The sequence below is a fragment of the Hyperolius riggenbachi genome, chromosome 2 (assembly GCF_040937935.1).
Source record: "Hyperolius riggenbachi isolate aHypRig1 chromosome 2, aHypRig1.pri, whole genome shotgun sequence".
NCBI classification, from domain to species: domain Eukaryota; kingdom Metazoa; phylum Chordata; class Amphibia; order Anura; family Hyperoliidae; genus Hyperolius; species Hyperolius riggenbachi.
Genome location: NC_090647.1, coordinates 285,554,540 through 285,576,174, shown reverse-complemented (window position 1 = coordinate 285,576,174; position 21,635 = coordinate 285,554,540). Strand labels below are relative to the sequence as shown.

General features: G+C 43.9%; 2 protein-coding genes across 5 annotated transcripts in view; one reads left to right on the top strand and one right to left on the bottom strand.

Moving 5' to 3' along the window:
• The first annotated feature begins 253 nt into the window (after window positions 1-253).
• LOC137546433 (uncharacterized) lies at window positions 254-3,185 on the top strand. Its single transcript, XM_068268895.1, has 2 exons — window positions 254-648; window positions 2,264-3,185. The coding sequence occupies exons 1-2, from the start codon at window positions 524-526 to the stop codon at window positions 3,129-3,131; spliced, it is 993 nt and encodes a 330-aa protein (XP_068124996.1). The 5' UTR covers window positions 254-523; the 3' UTR covers window positions 3,132-3,185.
• The window catches only part of LOC137546430 (uncharacterized), a 156,352-nt gene continuing 135,710 nt past the window's right edge, over window positions 994-21,635 (bottom strand). For 3 of the 4 annotated variants that reach the window (XM_068268893.1, XM_068268892.1, XM_068268894.1), the window contains 2 exons: window positions 2,054-2,216; window positions 994-1,951 (listed from right to left, as the gene is read on the bottom strand). In XM_068268893.1, coding sequence (XP_068124994.1) covers window positions 1,180-1,951; window positions 2,054-2,205 — 924 coding nt within the window. In that variant the 5' untranslated portion in view covers window positions 2,206-2,216 and the 3' untranslated portion in view covers window positions 994-1,179. Of the gene's footprint in view, window positions 1,952-2,053; window positions 3,139-21,635 lie in introns of those variants that run through there. The other variant, XM_068268890.1, reaches the window with a different exon arrangement.

Here is a 21,635-nt window from a genome sequence, read left to right as displayed (position 1 = left end):
CATGCGTATAACCATGCGAATTCGCATGCGTTTTGCGAAATGCGATTTTGACTATGGGTGCTGCCCTTATATGCAAATTTTGCCTGTGAGCTGCAAAGAGGAAGTTGTCACAGCAGGATGTAGTATTCTGTTGTAAAATTTGCATATAAGGGCTTCCTTCCTGTTGTGCCATGTGGGTTTTGTGAAGGAGAAGTGATCGTTGGTGTCGTGATAGTGACGATGTTTTTTTGTGATGCTGAGGAGATGTTGTTGCTCAGTATGCTGGGCAATATGGTGACCACTATGCAGAGGATGCGTAGGAGGAGGATTACTCCACGGAGGCGACACCGCTTTTGGGTGCATCCATTAGTGGTGGAGAGGCCTATAAAGGGCCAGTTTAATGTGTTGTATGGGGATCTGCGTAGTCACCCCGTGAAATTTTTTAATTACACACGGATGACTACAACCTCGTAAGTATATCTTTCATTTTTGTGATGTAGAGCTTTGTGTTGTATGGTTGATGTATGAAGTGTATGTTTTCTAAATGTTTGTGCTTTCCTTGTTTAGTTTTGATTACCTGCTTGAGCTTCTGGGAGAGGATCTGCGTAGGGAGGATACGTGGTTTCGTTCTGCCGTCATACCGGAGGAGAGACTGCTGTTGACTCTGAGGTAAGAAGCGCACATTTTGTGTCCAACTGAACTATCTAATGTTGTAACCAGTATGTGCTGTGTAATGAATTATTTTGCCAAGTGTCGCAAGGTGGCCAGGTATGAGGGAAAGCAATGGCTAAACTGGGGAGTCTGGGTATCAAGAAAGAAAATCAGACATGAGATAATATTTCACATATTTCAATTATACATGGGGCTTCCTGCAGCTCCAGAAACCCTCATCGGTCCCAAGATCCGGCCCTCAGCTTCCTCCGTTTGCCATTGCTGGTCCCATCTTACCAGGGCGCGTGGCCAGACTACAACAGTGAAGTGAGAACAAAACACACTGACAAGATATGCAGTTGTGAAAGTTTACTATCACCTTTTCAAAGTGAAATAATCAGTAGTTCAAAGTGCACATGTTTTATTCAACAAAATGTCTGGCATGTAGTCCAACATGGACAGCCAAAGTGAAACTTACTTAGTGCAAACAAAAAGCTATTGCATAACATTTATCAGGTCAAATGTTGGCTCAATTTGGCCCTTAATGTATTACTCATTGCCATCAAAATCGTACAACAGGCGAGTCATGGACATTGGAGCAGGTTGAGAGGCGGAAGGTTCACTGTGCCTTTCTAATGGGCGTAATGAACGATGCTCACATGAGAGAGTTTCATTCCAATTGTACATTGGATTCACCTCTGGCCTTGAACGTGGGGGAGGCAATGTGGTATATGTCTGTGTTTGCTCTGTCAAAAACTGTTGGGATGCTGAATTAGGAGGGCCCATGGTGTTTGTATACCCATAACCCTGTTGGTAATTCCCCTGCTTGTGTAATTCACGCCCACAAACAGATCCCTCTGTGCTGGACCCCCCTACAGTACCTAATTTTCCCTCATTGTCCTGCCTGGTTTTACGCTGATACTTTTCAATAACTTGAATTAATTCTACGTGAACACTGGAATAGTAACGTGGATGCACGTCATCCAGGTAGGGCTTTAGTGAAGTGAGTATTTTTAAGGGTACACTTTCTTCATAAGCAATTTGGCGGTCACGGGTGCTTTTGAGATAATCTAAAATGTCCTTGTATGTTGTAGAGAGGTGTGCAACTTCTTCCGTATCTTCATCTCGTGTTGATGTGACTCGTCGCTGGGTAGTAGCTCTAGTGGAGCGTTCTCGGCGTCTGGAAGCTGTCGAGCTAGTAGTTGCACTTCCAGAATAGGATGCCCTCTCTGTGCCATCATCAGCATTGTCAGAGTTGCTAGCAACACTGCTGTTGCTGTCAAGGTCAGCGTTTTGTGAATCCCCAAAACTATCTTCCGTTCTGTTGAATATAAGTAGACATACCCAAATTGGTTTAGTTAAAGTGACGACGTCATGGTGTGGAAAAGGCTACACATAGTACACAACCGACAACATAACATACCTTCGTGCCTCATAGCATGGTCTAAGGAAGGACATCATTTGGAAGTGTTTGTAGCTTGGTGTCGGTATAGACCCACTTCCGCTGCGCTCCAACTTTTTGAGTTTGGTTAGTTCTTTCTTGTAGGTGTCGCGCACCGAACGCCATTTGTTCATGTAGTACTTAACTGCAATTGAAATAAGAATACCAATTATTTTTTCTGTTTTCTTATAGGTTTTTGGCAACAGGACAATCATTTGCATCATTGCACTTTTCTTATCGCCTGGGGAAGAGCACTATATCCTACATCGTGAAGGAAACATGTATGCTCATATGGCAGAAACTACATCAAACATATATGCCTGTTCCTGACCGACAAATGTGGGAGGAGGTAGCGGGAAAGTTTTGGGCAAAATGTCGCTTTCCTAATTGTATTGGCGCGGTCGATGGGAAACATGTTAGACTTGTAATGCCACCCCACACTGGTAGCCACTATTTCAATTACAAGAAATATTTCTCGATAGTTCTAATGGCGGTGGCAGATTCGGAATACAACTTTCTGTACATTGATGTGGGCTCATATGGAAGTGCCAGTGACTCCCAAATCTTCCGCAACACCAACCTGTACTACAGAATGGAGAATGGCATGCTGGATTTACCGCCACCTACACCGTGGCCTAGAACCACTAATGAATCTTTTCCATATACATTTGTTGGAGACGAGGCGTTTGCTCTTTCCAGACATATGATGCGCCCCTACTCTTCGAAGAATCTAGATGAGCGCAAATCCTATTTCAACTACAGATTGAGCATGTGTAGGCAGAAGGTTGAATGCAGTTTTGGAATTTTAACTAACAAATGGAGGGTGCTTCATACAGCAATCAACCTAAAAGTGGACACTGCTGTGGCTGTGGTAAAAGCCACATGCATACTGCACAACTTCATTCTAAAAAGTGAAGGACTTTCAGCAGAGGATGAGCAAGGACCATCTTCTCAACCGCTAACTGGCATAAGTTGGTCTGGAGGACGAGATACTAACGAGGCCATAAGAAACCGTGACAAAATGTCATATTACTTTCGAAGTCGGGCGGGCGAATTGTAATGACACAAATATGCCCTATAATGTATGCCACCAATAAAAAAATGAAAAGCTCAATTTGTATAGCATTTATAATTGCCTCTGAAAAAACATTGTATTCATCCATGATTTGGGAACGTTTTGGTGGCACTCATTTGTTGTAATTGCAGGTACCAGTGCTGTGCTACAAAAAAACCTTGCAGAGTTCTAAACCACTACAGGCGAATAACATCAATGTACCGTACATCCTTACACTTACACTTACACGAACACTTACACATTTACACATCCTCCTATTTTTGGCCAGGAAATTACATTAGGGTGGGGGGGACATCTGGCTCTACATCCATAGGTGTTTGCGATAAGAAAGGGGGTGGTAATGGTGAAATTTAATCAAAACGACACTTCATTCGAAAATAAAGTGGAGTTTTACTAACGTAGGCCATATACCAGGCCCCTGCAGCCATCCTGTGTTTTCACTGGACCCTCATGGCTTCTCTGGTCCCCTTCTGCCAGCTAATTTACTTATTATCCGACTTGGAGTTGGCCAGACCACATGCCTATCGTTTGCAAGCATTCCCGGTGCTGCAGGAAGCTATAGCACACACCAACAAGTCCATTATTAGGTAGCAGAAGGGGACTGTGGCGTAGCTAAGGAGCTGTGGGGCCCGATGCAAGTTTTACAATGGGGCCCCCCATGCACTCTATACATAACAATTGATATGATGCGCCAAATCCTGCCAATGGAAACTACAGTGTCAGAGGTGCAAGAAGGGGATGGGGAACAGTTTATTAATGATTACCACTATTCAAAGTATCTATAGAAGTGATTATTATGAGCACAGGACCAATAGAGAGCTAATAATACTGCAGTTGATGGAGAACTCTTTGGGGCCCCTCTGGCCCAAGGGCCCCGATGCGGTCGCTACCTCTGCACCCCCTATTGCTACGGCCCTGGAAGGGGACCCCAGCAGCCATGAGGGTACTGTGAAAACACGGGATGGCTAAAGGGCCTGGTAAAAGGAACAAACACTTTTTTCTATGAAGAAGATTCCCTTTGAGGTGGACTATAATAATTGTACAATGGTTTATTTGTAAAGTAGGTATACTGGGCGAGGGGTTGATAATTGGGACACATCTGGGTAATTACATGATGAAAAACAATGCACATGCACTCACCTTCATGTTTTTTATCTGTTGCAGATAACTGGTCCCAGTCTGCTGTAAATTCTTTGGATATTTTCTGCCAGGTCCTCCTTATGAGGGCTTTATCTTTATACCCTGGTAGGGTTTTGTCGAAAATAAAGGGGTGCTGCTGCACCAGGGCCACAAGCTTCTCTATGGAGTATTCCATTATTGCTGTGTGGCTGCCTGCCCATTAGCAATAAAGATTGTGCAGGAAACAGGAAGCAGAACACACAGGATAGAAAAAAAAAAAAAAACTTTATTTCTAGCGTTTTTCTGTGCGAAATCGCATGCGATTTCGCTTACATGCTTGCATGCGAAACCGCATGCGAATCTCCTATCAAATACATTACGCGCGATTCGCATGCGATTCGCATGCATTCCTCAGGCAGGCGAAATCTGCAGGGTGTTCCGTGCAGATTTTCACCGCACAATAAAACGCTCCCGCAGACGCTCAAGTGGAAACAGGCCCATTCAGTTACATGGCATATGCGAATCCGCATACGCAAGACGCATGCGGATTCGCGATAGTGGAAACGGGGCCTTAGTAACAAATGGTTAGCCGGACAACGTAGGAGTCAGCAACAGATTGGGTAATCAGATAGGCCAGGGTCAGCATCAACAGCAACAGGCAGATACAGGATACAGTCACAGGAGCACACACACACAAAAACTAGCTGCAACACTGCAATACCAAAACACTGATGAGTGGTACTACCCGGGTTAAAATGGCCATTTTGGCACAGAATATGTGTAAATGTGGTTATGCCATTATATTGATCTGTGTTTCTATGAACCTATGGGCTTAATCCATTCAGCTAAAGCAGCGCAGCTTAATGTGAGGGAGTGCTCATTAAAAAGAAGGGGCAGTCGCTATGCACACCTTACATAGCTGTGCGTTGCTATGTAAGGAGCTTGCCTTCCTTAGTTACAGGAGTTGCTTACATAGCAACGCGCGTAACTTTAAATACGGGTGGTCCTGTGAAGTATCACGACCGCTATACTTCATTAGCGACCACTACTATGTTAATTAACACAGTTACTCTGTATAGTAACTATGATAATTAACATAGTAGCGGCCACTAGTGAAGTATCCCGGTTGCGATACTTCACAGGACCACCCGCATTTAAAGTTACACGCGTTGCTATGTAACACAGCAGCTGCCCCTTCTTTTTAACTAGCACTCCCTCACATTGAGACTCCCTGCATTAGCAGCTCAGCTTAATGAATCAAGCCCTATGTCTGCACGCCGAGGACTTAGATATGTGGAATGCTTGTGCACACTTCTGCTTCTCCCCCCATACATAGGGTCACATCCAGACATGCTGGAACCCTAATGTACACTCACATGTGCTAGGTGCCAAACCCGGGTTGGTAAGTCACACAAAAAAAGAACTCATTTCTTGCCTCAGTCCATTTTCCTGAAGTTAATCATTGTAGGTATTCTATTTAGCATCCAGCAGATCAGGTGTTTCTGACATTATTATCAGATCTGACAAGATCAGCTGCATGCTTGTTTCTGGTGTGATTCAGACACTACTGAAGTCAAATAGATCAGCAGGGCTGCCAGGCAACTAGAATTTGTTTAAAATGAAATAAATATGGCAGCCTCCATATATTTCTTACTTCAGGTTCCCTTTAAGGATGTTAACATTCTAAAGTGTTTAGGATCAGGATCATTTTTGCCAGGTAATCCAATTTAGAGTGATCATAAAAAATAAGCATCCCTTTCAAAACAGTTGTTATTGGATCATTACAGTGCTTGGTAGAGCAATTGAAAGCAAACAATCACCTATGGTTGTTGTCAACACACTGCCTGAGTCAGGAGATGGATAAAAAAAATCAAAGGCTTTATCAATTTCTAGGTACATATAAAAGTCTATAAGTAGGAACTGGAAAGTGTTTGGAAGAGTGAGGATGAGGCACAGATAGGATGCCTAAAGGTGAATGTCAATTCTAAAGCAGTTAAAGGAGTTTGTGGCAAAAAGTGATTACTGTGTGGCACAGTAAGTCTTGATAGAGCTTTGCCAATACACACTGCGGACATTCTGTGATTAAATAAAAAAAGGTGTCATGGACCAAAATTGAACTGCTTGGCCAGTGGTATGTCTAACAGAAATCCAATGCAGCACAAGATTCAAAGCAGACCATACCCACAATAAATTATCATTTTGTGTGTGCTTCTCTGCTGCAGGGACTGGGGCATTTGTCAGGATAGAAGGCAAGATGGATGGGGCACAAAAAATCTAATTCTTTTGTAAAACCTGCTGTCTTCCAGAAACGTTTCAAAGGTAAGACAGTTCGCCTTATAACATGATATTGACCAGAAGAACACAGCAGTGCACCATCAGACCACAAAGTGCCTAAAGGAAAAAAAAAGGAATTATCTTTGTGTGGCCTAGTTGAAGCCCAGATGTAAATCCTGTTGAAGTTGGTGAAGAAATATCTCAAGAGACTCAAGGTGGTAATTAAAGAAAAAGGTAGTTTCACAAGGATTCTAAGAGCAATAGTCCCATTAACACCTTGCATTACGCATTTTTACTTTTTTTCCGCTGCCTTTAAAGTGATGTGATAATTAAGGGCAATCAGAGGGGCTGATTTATCAAGTTCAAAGAAAGTTTTAGAAAAAGTGTAAAGCAGTGTCGTAACAGAGTCGTTGATTACAGAGCACAAGGGAACCTGTCTAGTGAACAAAATACACAGTCCTTTATTGGGACCAACACACATCAGCAGTAACAGGTGTATATCCTGAAAATAAGTAGTAGCATGGATGAGCCCATAGCAGCATAAAGTCCAAAAAGCATGAGAGTCCTGTAGAATCACAAATTCCAGCGAAGAACTTGCCTAAGAAAGGACGTCCTGCACATGTGTGTCTCCAAAACTAACTAACTCTAATCTATTGTCCTTTTTAGGTAGCCTGGCCAAACCTCTGGCCAGTCCCCTACCTCAGCGAAATAAGTCAGACAATGGCCTCAATTCACTTAGCTTAAATCCTGTCTTTAAAAACTCTTCTGTGCTGTTTTACAGTTATCACAATTATATCACCATGGTGATAACTGTAAAACAGCTCAGAAGAGTTATTAACCACTTCGCCATATCTGGACGCATATATCCGTCCAGATAGGCAGTGGTGCTGCAGCCGTGTGGTGCGCACGATCGGGCGCGCGTCCGCGCGCGCTCCCGCTGCCTCCCGCTGCCCCCCGATCAGTGAATGGGAATATAATTCCCATTCCCAGATCTAAGTCCCCGGCAGAAATACAGACGCTTTCTCATCAGAGAGCGTGGTATTTCTGCCCCCAGGAAACTTCTTCTCTTCTTTTTAGTTCCTAGATGCGACATCGTTCGCATCTAGGAATTTTTTGAATGTGGCCATCTTGTGGCCAAATAGTAAACTGCACCCACATACCTGTATTGAATAAAAAAAATACATTACATTACATCTAAAATTGGCTATTTACCTCCCAAACTAAAATTACCCAAATACATTTTTGTATTAAAAAAAAAATAAAAAAAATTACAATAAAAAAAAAAACTACATAAATAGTTACCTAAGGGTCAGAACTTTTTAAATATACATGTCAAGAGAGTATCTTATTAAATTTTTTAAAATTATAAGTTTGTAAATAGTGATGGATGCAAATTGAAAAAATGCACCTTTATTTCTAAATAAAATATCGGCGCCATAAATTGTGATAGGGATGTAATTTAAATGGTGTAATAAGCGGGACAAATGGGCACATAAAATGCATGGGTTTTAATTACTGTAGCATGTATTAATTTTAAATCTTCCTGTTAAAATGTATTTACAGTAAAGTGGCTCTTAGCAAAATGTACTACCTAAAGAACGCCTAATTAGTGGCGGAAAAAACGAGATATAGATCAATTAATTTTGATAAGTAGCGATAAAGTTATTAGCGAATGAATGGGAGGTGAACATTGCTCGGATACATAAGATTTTCGAAGCTGTAGGCTGAAGTGGTTAAAGACAGGAGTTAAGCTTAGTTAATTGAGGCCTTTGTGTCTTTGTTCTTGGAGGTTTTGTTTGAGGAGGGGTAACGGAAATGTTTTGGACAGTGTACAGGAAGCTTAAAACAAATCAGCAGGTCAACTTGTTGTGACAACCGTAAGGACCCAATACACATGGAGCACTTCTTCCCTTCCTCCTCATTACTGGCTGGCTGGACGTTTTCTTATTTCTAAGCCTCAGTTATCCATAAATTATTTTATTATTAGGATTCATGTGGTATATCTCTCTACCTCTTTCTCTCATTTTTGCTTATTGCAGGATATGAGTCCCTTAATTATATATATACATATATGTATGTATATATATATATATATATATATATATATATATATATATATATATATATATATATATATCTAATATCCTTTATGTACACACTTGGATGACACTGGGAGAGAGTTTATATTCATGGGCATAAGTAGCATTTATCAATTAATTATTGTTAATTCATCAATTAAGTATTCTTATATTTTGCTGAGCTTTTATGTGTTTTTGTATGTGTGAACCCATACCCCTCCACAAGATTGAGGTTAATATTATTTGTAGTAAAGATGTCACTTGAACCACTGTCCATTGTGGATGTTGTATACAGTATTAACATATCTATTATTCAGGGCACGTTTTCAAACATTTTTTAGGCTGTTGGACATTTGTATTCAAAAAGGTGCCTGACTTATTCATGGAGCATTTATTCTTTCTCTATGATGTACAACATTTAATTAAGCTGTACCTATCTAGTATTCTGAGTGGTATGAGGCACTGTGTGTAAACTAGAACAAAGAGTAACCAACCCGATTTCGACCGTTGAAGGAAACAAAGACTCTGATTGGCTTCACTGGACAACTACACTTAAAGATTCCACTGGGTGCTCCTATAAATGTGATTTTCGCTACTCCTATTAACATGATTGCATTTCATCTTTTCAAAAAGACAAAATTGCATGTTTGTGGAGAACAGTGGAGAACCAAGCTAACAAACTTTGAGGCCATACTGCCTTTGGCAAAAGTTAATCTCAGAATTTAGTTAAGATTGCTAATCACTTACATCATACAGTCCAATCTATTGGTGTATTGTTTTTTCTCAATTGATACGCAGATAAACAAAATGAAAGAGAAATTGATGGATGGATGGATGGATAGAGTATATATATAGACAAATTAATTGCAACTAATGGTTTGTATTAATAATCTTTTTTTGCTTTGTTTAATACTGGTAATGTTTTCAGACATGTTGATCAGGTCTTTTTTATACAAGTTATTCTAATTCCTTATCAGCTAAAGTCTACATTAAACAATAGGACATAATTAATTAACAGTGGGTATTGTAAAGGAGGGGGAACAATTATGGGGCTTGGGGTCAAGTGGATCAGAAAAATGAAAGTGAGATATGCATTTGTAAAAGACTATTCTGTTAAATATATATATATATAAAAAAAAATAATGGAAAAAATGACTAATCCAGATGCGTACAGTGTACCGGCCAGCCACACAGCTTGATTGGAGTTATTTGATATGCTTGTCGCATGTTTACGTCTATGTGGTATCAGTATTTGATTTTTATCCATTGTTATTGCCTGTCCTGGAAACAATAAAGAGGCTGGTAGAACAGATGTGCCATAGAAATGCCTATGGGAGAATCCATAATCTATGCAAACATGTGTGTGATGAAATTAATCACGATTCACATTTCCTTCGCACTGTGAACATAAATGAGGGCACATGTCACAAACACATACAGAGCTGTTTCTGTTTACAAAATGAAATAGTTCTATGGCAGGGTAATGTTATAAAGAATACAGAAAATGTGGAAATGACAATCCCACTGTTTCCACAAAGTGTTGTTTTAGCAGATGGCCATCAGTCATTTAATGGATTTAACTTTCACCCGCAGAATGTACTCTATTTATTAAAATGATTTAGGCCACTAAACAACCTTTTTACCGAATTAGTTTGCTTGCTCAGCTATGCCTTCGTAGAACATTTATTTATTCATTGTCTTTTGACCTGATGGCCACTGGATAATGCAAAAAAAGAAAAAAACGATGGCGATTAGTAGTCTGCACTTATTATCTACAGAATTATCAGAATTATCTGCACTTATTAACTATTATTATTGCACTTATTATCTACAGAAAGCTGACCCAAAATATTCTGGCTTGAATTTTAAGCAGTGCAGGCCTTAGGGCTTAATTTGCCCAGTGCACAGTCTTAAACTACATACTCACCTTGCAATGCAGGAAGATGGATCCAGCAACCTGACAACGAGAGCTCCCACGATCCATTTTCCGGCGGGTTTGCGCAATGTCACGCAAAGTTACACAACTGGCACGAACGGGAAGTCAAGAGATTGCGGTGCTTTGCATGGGAGTTGCCGGGGATCTTAAAGATCCGAGATGACGGTCGTTATCGTTGCATGATGCTAAGTAACGTTCACGTGATCTTGTACCTGTACCCACATCGTGAGATCACAGAAATGAAAGCTCACAGTTCAAAAATTGCCAATCATCGGGAAAATCATTGGAAAAATCGCAAGGTCGGTATGGGCCTTTAGGTATGGGGGTGAGCAATGGTGTGACTGGTTCATAGGATAACACTTCAAATAATACAGAAGATTGAAAGGTAAAGACCATACAAAGATCCTGTTGGATCACAATAATCAGCACACTCTTAAAACTGGATTACTATGGTTAAGACACTCATTCTGACCTGGACTACTTAGTGAGACCAAGTAAAAACTTTTAACTTAATCTTCTGTTGTTTCAATATTGGCCTCAATTCACTAAGCTTAACTCCTGTCTTTAATAACTCTTTTGAGCTGTTTTACAGTTATCACCATGGTGATATAATTGTGATAACTGTAAAACAGCTCAGAAGAGTTATTAAAGACAGGAGTTAAGGTTAGTGAATTGAGGCCAATGTGTTTTGGTTTTTAGGTTTAAATCCTTTCTAGGAGTGGGTAATGGGTATTAATATACCCCTGTATTCATTCTCCTTGGAGGGTGTAGATATTTGGTGACCCCCTTTTTGAGGGGATTTCTGATGCCACCAGCACTTGTTACCCCACCCTTGACCCTTAGCCCTGGGAACAAGGGTGTTTTTCTGCCTTAGCAGGGTTATCCATGCAAGGGACAGGTGCCACTCCACTCCCCTTTGAATGACTTGCAGTGCCTAGCAGAACCATCGGAGCAATCAATAGATGGTGGGGCACGTCCTGTCAGTGAAATAAGTCTTTCAATGTAATCTGTGAAGTGCTGCAGAAAACGTCAGTGTTAGATGAATGCACAATAACACTAATAATAATAATATTTACCAGTCACCCCTATTACAGCAGGAAAGTACTTAACTTGGAGGCAAAGTTTATTTCATATTGCTGTATGACTGCACAATTATAATAATAGGCTGAAGATTTACTTGGGTACATTTTGCTGGTGTTTAAGCAGTTCATCAGCGGAATATAAGAGTGCTGCATTTGGGAAGGGAGAGATAGGGAGATTAAGCTCTATCATGATGCCTTTTAAATGGAAAACAATATCATCTCGCAGATTAAGAGTATACTGTATAATGCATGTGTTTTACTAATAACTGCCATGTAACAATGCTCTCCAGTAAGATTAATAATGGAAAGTAGATATGCTAATAAACAGCAAACTGCCTGTGAGCAGCAATGACACTTAATCTGGTTAACCTGCATTCTCTTTTATTTATGAATAAAAAAAATTTCATTTGGCTCAGTATCTGCAAGCAAAATTAGCAGATGCAAGGAGAGTCATGCTGCTGAATCCTGACTGCATACACATGGTAGGAGAATCCAACATTAAGCATCTCCCAGAAAATATAGCAAAATCGTGACTTTATCCACCAACCCTTGCCATTTAACCACTTCACCAGTGAGGGTTTTTTCCCCTTATGGACCAGAGCAAGTTTCACCTTTTAGCGCTCCTCCCATTCATTCACCAATAACTTTATTACTACTTACCACAGCAAAATGATCTAAATCTTGATTTTTTTTCACCACCAATTAGGGAACCAGGAAAAAAGGGCACCCGTGGCTAGTGGACGAAAAGAGTGCCGCCATAGATTCTAATGTATTTATCATTAATACGGCGCCCAAAGCAGAAAAACGGGCCCCTGATAAATATCAATTCATATAATTTTATTGATGAATTGCATTGTTATGCATTTTATTTAATTAAATGTAGAAAGGTGTAAATTTACTATTTGGTCACCGCCCAGTTAATGCCTGTGTACTGTGAACAGTACACAGTAAGTTATGTGTATATGCTTTCACTTTCATTTTATCAATGACTGCTGGCACTGTGTTCCCATTCACTGATCAGTGTCCTACTACACTGCTGCAGGGGGAGATCGCAGGCACCTTAGAACAAGAATATGATAAGTTACCCCCTGGAACGAGAACAGTCTTCCTGCGGGGAAGATATGCTGCCGCAATCGCGGCTAGTGGCTAAACAATTCCTAACCTAACACTATTGAAACCTATATTACTGTTGCAGTGACAAATGTTGGGACTATTATAAAAAGGATACGTGAATTTTTTACCTGGCTTCTCCCCTTCACTTTCCCAAACTCCCCTGTGTGTTGTATTCACACTCAAATCCATATTTCTGTGTACACAGTACCTACTCCACACTCGCTCCCGCCGAGGCTCCCCATTGGTCCACTGTCTGAGCCAATAAAATAGTCCAGACTGTGGACCAATGGGGAGCCCCGGTGGGAGATTCACAGTAATTACAGTGACTCATACACTGTAATTACACCAATGGGACTTGCAGCGAGGGGCAGCGGGTGATTAGTGTCAGTATGTATATTTCTCTGAGGTGACAGCGCAGCTATGTGGGGAGCTTCGTCGATGTGTGGCCAGGGCTGGCCCGCACATGAGGCGGGGTGAAACTTTTGCCTCAGGCGGCAAAATTCCAGGGGCGGCACCCGCCCGTCCGTGGGTGCGGGGAGCCGGCCGCCGAGCTGGAGGGGTAGCTGGCAGGACGGGAGTATTGGGCCTAGCGGCGGGGAGGGGGGTCGGACCCCCCCCCCTCCCTCGCCTGGGTCCCCCGTGCTCCGCTCCCCTCCAGCCTTAAATACAAGCAGCCGCTATGTGTAAGAGGCACGGGCGGGTAGGACTCACCTCTTCCTCGTTCCAAGCGTGCGCTCCACTGACGTCACTTCCTGCAGCGTTGGCGGCGGAATTTTTTTTTTTTTGCCTCAGGCGGCAAATAGTCTAGGGCCGACCCTGTGTGTGGCGGCCCGATGGGGTGCTCTGAGGGTCTCCTTATTAAAGGTGCAGATGCAGCAGCAATGATGTGCGTTAGTGTGTTTAGACCTGCTCTTTACAGGTCTAAGCTAACGCTCATGTCTGCCTGGAAGCATTACTTCCCGGAGGCATGGAAAAGGCAATTGGATAGCGTGCAAAGAACTCACTGGGCGATTATAACGGGGGTCTTAAATTAAATAGGATAAGGTGATGCCATCAGTTCAGCAATAGGACATGGCCTTTTAAGTCCCACCACAAATATAAAACAATAACTTACATAACGGACCCATACGACAATGAACCTGACCAGATATCAGCCCATTGAACCAGAGCAATACACAAGTTATTGCAGCCCACTGTTTTGCTTTCACTTTGTCAGGGGCTTGGAGCTAAGGCCACTGTGCAGTCTTAATTCACACTCTGCCTCAGGTTATGTTAATCCCACCCAGCTTTCCAGTTCACAATTGGTGAGATACAATTTGTGAACCAACCCCTTTGTGGGCATCTATTAATTAATTCATAATTAATGGAAGACCATCACTAAAACAATTCCCTACTCTCATATTTCTTCCTCTTAATAAAACTGCTGCTTGTAAAACCTCCCATATGTTTATTTACTTTTTTCTCTGAGTAGCCCTTTTATCTAAAATGTTCAACATGATTAAACACACCATAAAGCTACAGATGCTAATGTTTTGTATGCAACAAGATGGTTACAGAACATCCCGAAGGGCTAGTTCTGTTGGATTAGGTGCAATTGCTCTAAAGCAGATACATTTAAGGATAAATTAAATATTTTAAAGCAGAGATTTAAAGAAAGGGGCTATTTAGAGGAAAATGTAAATAAAAGGGTTTGTTAAATGTGGTAGATGCGTGCCATGCAGCAATACCCTAGAAGAAGAAGGAACAAAACAATCATGTTTAAATTGAACATCAAAAGAAGAATTGTGTAGTGACAAACTGATCACATGTGATACAAAGAAACGTACATATACAGTATATTAACATATGGGGATTGATTCACTAAGACAAATAGCATGCCTTAACAAGGTTAACATGACTTATAAAAGTTAACACGCCTTATCAGAGTAGCATAGGGAGCGCTACGAACTCACAGGGGCTCAGGGCAGGACGAGTGGAGCTCTTGTCATTGCAAATTAGCAGGCATAAGTCCACTGTGCTACTCTGATAAGGCATGTTAACTTTGATAATGCATGTTATCTCTGATAAGTGTGAGGAAACGCGGAAAAGCCGCCGTCTCTCATAGTGAGGCGGCTGTTTCCGCGTCCAGCAGGGCGTCACAACGCGGGAAAACCGCCGCATGCCGCTTAGGCAGAGCGGCGGAATCCGCATTGGGAACGGCGGAATCCGCATTGGGAACGGGGGAATCCGCATTGAGAATGGCGGAATCCGCATTAGAGGTGGCCCCCGTGAGTGGTTCACATGATACATTGCAAGACAGTACTGGTGTGGCTGGGACTGATAGTCCACCAAGGCTCAGAGTGACACATGCGCGCGCACAGAGGCTGAGTTTAAATAACAGCCAGAAGTGAGTCAGCTGATCAGGCGGGTCAGCTGACATTTTCCACAACTCTCATTGGTCCAGCAATTAGGGAGGTCCTGGAAAGGTCCTTGTGTATATATACTGCTGGCTGTTCACTTGCTCTTTGTCTGGCGTTGCGATCACATATGTGGGAGCACCCAGATCCGTAGTCAGATTCGCAAGTGTGCCGGGACCAGCTGGAGCTGTAATCCTACACTTAGCTAGATTCTGTTGATAGCTAAAGTACTAGTTTGATTGTGATTATCTGTTATGACCTTTGCCTGCCTTGACTACCCTCCTGAACTCTGATCTTGTGCCTCAATATTTCTGATACTCTGTTGCCGAACCCCGGCTCGTTCCTAGACTCCGCCTCAGCCTCCTGATTCTGTACCTCGAAATATATCTGATACCCCGTTGCCGAACCCTGCCTGTACTTTGACTCCGCTTTGTCTTCTGATCCTGTACTGTATCTGTCCGTGTGTGTACGACCTGGCTTGTCCGACCTCGAGAACCGACCTCACCCTTAGAGGCGGTTCCTCGCTCTGTTAGCGACCCTTCCTCCTGAGGGTCACTTTCAGACTTCCTTCCTACTGTCAGTCTGACTCCTCCCGTCTTGGAGAGCTCAGGTCTGCCGAAGGAATCTGTGCAGTACTCCTTGCTGCACTGAGGCCTAGTCCTCAAAGTGTTACTGTCACACCAAACACTACACTCTATTCAGGTGAACAGAGGTTAGCTAGTATATCGGATTATCGGTGATACTGCAGATCACTTATAATCTGGTATACATCTGTATTCCCAGTGATACTGCAGATCACCAGTAATCAGATCCTCTCTGTGCTTCACCGATCGTTACAGAACGCCAGACCAAATAACAGATGGACGCACGCGCTGACCCTCTGACTGTGCTTGCCACTTCGGTGGATACTATCCAGCAAGCACTGGGCCAGCACAAAGCTTTAATTGATGCCCTAACAGGCTCTGTGCAAACCCTTCAGACGTCAGTTGATTCGGTGCGATCCCCTCATAGTGATGACATACGGATGCCCGTACCAGATAAATTTTCCGGCCACAAGTCTGACTTCCGGAATTTTAAGAGTAGAGTGTTGTCATACTTCGAGTTGAGACCCCGATCCTCGGGGACTGAGACCCAACGGGTCATTTTTATTAAAACATTGTTAACTGGCGACTCCCAGACCTAGGCATACAATCTGCCTCCCACTGATACAGCTCTGACCTCAGTAGAGGATTTTTTTAAGGCCATGGCAGTGATATACGATGACCCTGACCTTGCGGCAACCTCTGAGCGGAAGCTCAAACTTTTGCGACAAGGCAGGGGCTCAGTCGAGGATTACGCGGCAGAATTTCGCAGATGGTCAGTCACTGCCAGATTTGACAATTTTGCCCTGATGGATTACTTCTTGTCTGGGTTGTCGGAGGAGGTCTCCGATTTAATGTTAACTTTGCCCGAGCCCAGGACAGTCGATGAGGCCATCACATCGGCCATTCGAGTCGACCATCGATTACGCCATCAGAGGCAGATTCGGGGCAGTCACCGTGTCAGGGTGACATCCTATGCGGCACCCTCCGCTGCACCCTTAGTAACGCCATCTCCGTCTGTCTCATCTCCTCCGGCCTTGCCTCCACCCGAACCAATGCAGATTGGTCGGTCGAAATTGACCCAGGTGGAGCGAAGGCGGAGAATGACGGAACAACTGTGCCTATACTGTGCAGAAGCAGGACATAGGGTGCGAAACTGCCCGAACAAGTCGGGAAACGAGTTTGCCTAGGAGTAGTGGGGGGGTGACACCCTAGGCACACCATTTTCACCCCTTAAAGAAAAGAAATTGCTTCTCTCCTGTACAATTACATGTGAGAATAAATCTGTGGCCACTGAGGCTTTTATTGATTCGGGCTCAGCGGCCAATTTTATGAACTTTAAGTTTGCTCAGGAGTTGGGTGTTCCTCTCACTCCTGTGAGACCCCCCATTCAGGTCACGGCAGTAGACGATTCCCCTCTGCAACGGAATCGTGCTCTGTCACAGACTCCGGAGGTGAAGGTCACCATAGGGGTACTGCATGGGCAACAATTATCGTTTTTTGTTTTGCACATGTCTACCTCCACTATTATCCTAGGCATGCCGTGGTTGCAACTCCATTCACCTCAAATAGACTGGGCCATGGGTCAGTTAACTACTTGGTCACCTCGTTGTTTGGGGAAGTTGACCTTAGGGCAAACCAGAATTCAGGTGGGAGGGGTACCAGACCAGTACTCTGAATTTTCCGACGTGTTCTGTCCCAAGGCAGCAGACAAATTGCCCCCACATCGCCCTTTCGATTGTCCCATCGATCTCCGTTCAGGTTGTGTACCTCCCCGGGGTCATTTGTACAATCTGTCAGGGCCCGAAAAATTGGCCATGCAGGAGTACATCCGTGAAAATTTGGCCAAGGGTTTCATTCGCCCGTCCTGGTCGCCTGCTGGAGCAGGTTTCTTTTTTGTTAAAAAGAAAGACGGAGGTCTGCGACCCTGCATCGACTATCGCGGTCTTAACAAGATTACAGTAAAAAATCGCTATCCGCTGCCACTGATAGACGATTTGTTCACACAGATTACAGACGCTAAGATCTTTTCTAAGCTAGATTTGCGGGGCGCGTACAATCTGATACGTATAAGAAAGGGCGATGAGTGGAAGACGGCCTTTAATACACCAGACGGGCATTATGAGTACCTGGTGATGCCCTTCGGGCTATGTAATGCTCCGGCCGTTTTCCAGGAACTTATTAACGAGGTATTCCAGGAGGTGTTGGGGAGATTTGTTCTAGTTTATCTTGATGATATTCTTATCTTCTCCAACAACCTCGCTGAACATAGAAACCATGTGAGGTTTGTTTTGAATCAGTTAAGACAGAACTCGTTATACGCAAAGCTTGAAAAGTGCATCTTTGAAGTAACATCTGTTGCTTTCTTGGGGTACATCATTTCCACCACGGGCCTGTCTATGGATCCTGCCAAGGTCTCCGCTGTTCTGGAGTGGCCACAGCCGGTTGGGTTGAAATCTCTTCAGCGCTTTCTTGGCTTCGCCAACTACTATAGAAGGTTTATAAAAGGGTACTCCACGGTCATTGCTCCCCTTACCAGCCTCACTAAGAAGGGGGCAGATACCAATCACTGGTCTCCTGAGGCTTTACATGCTTTTGCCACCCTGAAGGGCCTATTCTGTTCAGCACCCATCCTCAGACACGTGGATAAGTCTTTCCCGTTCATTGTGGAGGTGGATGCCTCGGAGGTTGGGGTGGGGGCTGTGCTGTCTCAGCGGTCAGGCTTGCAGGGTAGAATGCACCCGTGTGCTTATTTCTCTTGCAGGTTCTCCCCTGCAGAGAGGAATTACGATATTGGCAACAGGGAGCTCCTGGCCATTAAATTGGCTTTCGAGGAATGGCAACATTGGTTAGAGGGAGCTGAGCATACCACCACGGTTTACACCGATCACAAAAACCTAGAGTACATCGAGGGGGCTAAGAGGTTGAGCCCTCGTCAGGCTCGATGGTCGTTGTTCTTCTCCAGGTTTAGTTTCATTATTACGTACACCCCAGGGAGCAAGAATGTTAAGGCGGATGCTTTATCCAGATGTTTTGAGTCAGAGACAGCACAGCCCTCCGTTCCAGAGACCATTATTCCCCAGAGATTAATACTGGCAGCCACTGGAATTTGGGAGGATTGGAGGGAGACGTTGGCTCCCTTTCAGCAGGACATCCCGGAAGGGAAGCCCGCAGGGGTCCTGATCGTTCCTCTGCCATTTCGCCTTCAGGTTCTTGAGATGTTCCATGCGCATAAGAATGCAGGGCATCCTGGGGTATCTAGAACACAGGATCTGGTAGCCAGATGCGCCTGGTGGCCTTCCTTGGCAGCGGATTGCAAGGAATACGTGAAAGAGTGTGTGATATGTGCCAAGAGTAAACCCTCCCGGCTGGCACCTGTCGGTACTTTGCAGCCTTTGCCCACCCCGAGTGAGCCGTGGACCCACCTGTCCATGGATTTTGTGGGTGAGCTCCCCAGGTCTGAAGTAGTGTTGGGCGAACATCTAGATGTTCGGGTTCGGGCCGAACACGCCGAACATGGCCGCGATGTTCGGGTGTTCGACCCGAACTCCGAACATAATGGAAGTCAATGGGGACCCGAACTTTTGTGCTTTGTAAAGCCTCCTTACATGCTACATACCCCAAATTTACAGGGTATGTGCACCTTGGGAGTGGGTACAAGAGGAAAAAAAAATTAGCAAAAAGAGCTTATAGTTTTTGAGAAAATCGATTTTAAAGTTTCAAAGGGAAAACTGTCTTTTAAATGCGGGAAATGTCTGTTTTCTTTGCACAGGCAACATGCTTTTTGTCGGCATGCAGTCATAAATGTAATACATATAAGAGGTTCCAGGAAAAGGGACCGGTAACGCTAACCCAGCAGCAGCACACGTGATGGAACAGGAGGAGGGTGGCGCAGGAGGAGAAGGCCACGCTTTGAGACACAACAACCCAGGCCTTGCATGAGGACAAGAAGCGTGCGGATAGCAATTTGCATTTTGTCGCCATGCAGTCATAAATGTAATACAGATGAGAGGTTCAATAAACAGGGACCGGAAACGCTAACCCATCACAGATGTTCATTGTTCATGCTACTTGGTTGGGGTCCGGGAGTGTTGCGTAGTCGTTTCCAATCCAGGATTGATTCATTTTAATTTGAGTCAGACGGTCTGCATTTTCTGTGGAGAGGCGGATACGCCGCCGATCTGTGACGATGCCTCCGGCAGCACTGAAACAGCGTTCCGAAATAACGCTGGCTGCCGGGCAAGCCAGCACCTCTATTGCGTACATTGCCAGTTTGTGCCAGGTGTCTAGCTTCGATACCCAATAGTTGAAGGGTGCAGATGGATTGTTCAACACAGCTACGCCATCTGACATGTAGTCCTTGACCATCTTCTCCAGGCGATCGGTGTTGGAGGTGGATCTGCACGCTTGCTGTTCTGTGTGCTGCTGCATGGGTGTCAGAAAATTTTCCCACTCCAAGGACACTGCCGATACCATTCCCTTTTGGGCACTAGCTGCGGCTTGTGTTGTTTGCTGCCCTCCTGGTCGTCCTGGGTTTGCGGAAGTCAGTCTGTCGGCGTACAACTGGCTAGAGGAGGGGGAGGATGTCAATCTCTTCTCTAAAGTCTCCACAAGGGCCTGCTGGTATTCTTCCATTTTGACCTGTCTGGCTCTTTCTTCAAGCAGTTTTGGAACATTGTGTTTGTACCGTGGATCCAGAAGGGTATAAACCCAGTAATTGGTGTTGTCCAGAATGCGCACAATGCGTGGGTCGCGTTCAATGCAGTCCTAGGCCGAAGAGGTCATAGCCTAGGGTCACAAAACCTGTTTATTTGGGCAATTTCAATGGTGGCGAGTCTAACATACATAAATCGCAGCAATGGCCGTTAGCAACGTCTGAATCTCACGAAATGTCTCATGCAGGTAGAAGACATATTGTTAGACTTGGGCTCCAAAGATGGGTTCCCTACATCTCTGCAAACCAGAGTTACAGGGCTCCAAATTTGGTAAAATCCCCCATAGGCTTTCATTGGGCCTCCTATTTACAGTTCCAAAATCTCACATCTTTTCAAAGGGCAATTACTCAGCAGTGGCAAATTTTCTAGCATTGTAGGGACCCTTAGGGGGAACATGACTGGTGAGTTTCGGGCCCCTAGGCCGAAGAGGTCATAGCCTAGGGTCACAAAAACCTGTTTATTTGGGCTATTTCAATGGTAGTGATGGTGACGTACATAAATCGCAGCAATGGCCGTTAGCAAAGTCTGAATCTCACGAAATGTCTCATGCAGGTAGAAGACATATTGTTAGACTTGGATTCCAAAGATGGGGTCCCTACATCTCTGCAAACCAGAGTTACAGGGGTCCAAAATTGGTAAAATCCCCCATAGGATTTCATTGCCTCCCTATTTCACTTTCCAAAATCTCACATCTTTTCAAAGGGCAATGGCTCAGCAGTACCAAATTTTCTAGCATTGTAGGGACCCTTAGGGGGAACATGACTGGTGAGTTTCGGGCCCCTAGGCCGAAGAGGTCATAGCCTAGGGTCACAAAAACCTGTTTATTTGGGCTATTTCAATGGTAGTGATGGTGGCGTACATAAATCTCAGCCATGGCCGTTAGCAACGTCTGAATCTCACGAAATGTCTCATGCAGGTAGAAGACATATTGTTAGACTTGGATTCCAAAGATGGGGTCCCTACATCTCAGCAAACCAGAGTTACAGGGGTCCAAAATTGGTAAAATCCCCCATAGGCTTTCATTGGGCCTCCTATTTACCGTTCCAAAATCTCACACCATTTGAAAGGGCAATGGCTCAGCAGTGGCAAAACTCACCAGTCATGTTCCCCCTAAGGGTCCCTACAATGCTAGAAAATTTGGTACTGCTGAGCCATTGCCCTTTGAAAAGATGTGAGATTTTGGAAAGTGAAATAG

Coding starts and splice junctions, on each gene's coding strand:
- LOC137546433 (XM_068268895.1), top strand. CDS start 524: ATGTTTGTGCTTTCCTTGTTTAGTTTTGATTACCTGCTTGAGCTTCTG. Junction 649..2,263: donor AGACTGCTGTTGACTCTGAG/GTAAGAAGCGCA, acceptor GTTTTCTTATAG/GTTTTTGGCAACAGGACAAT.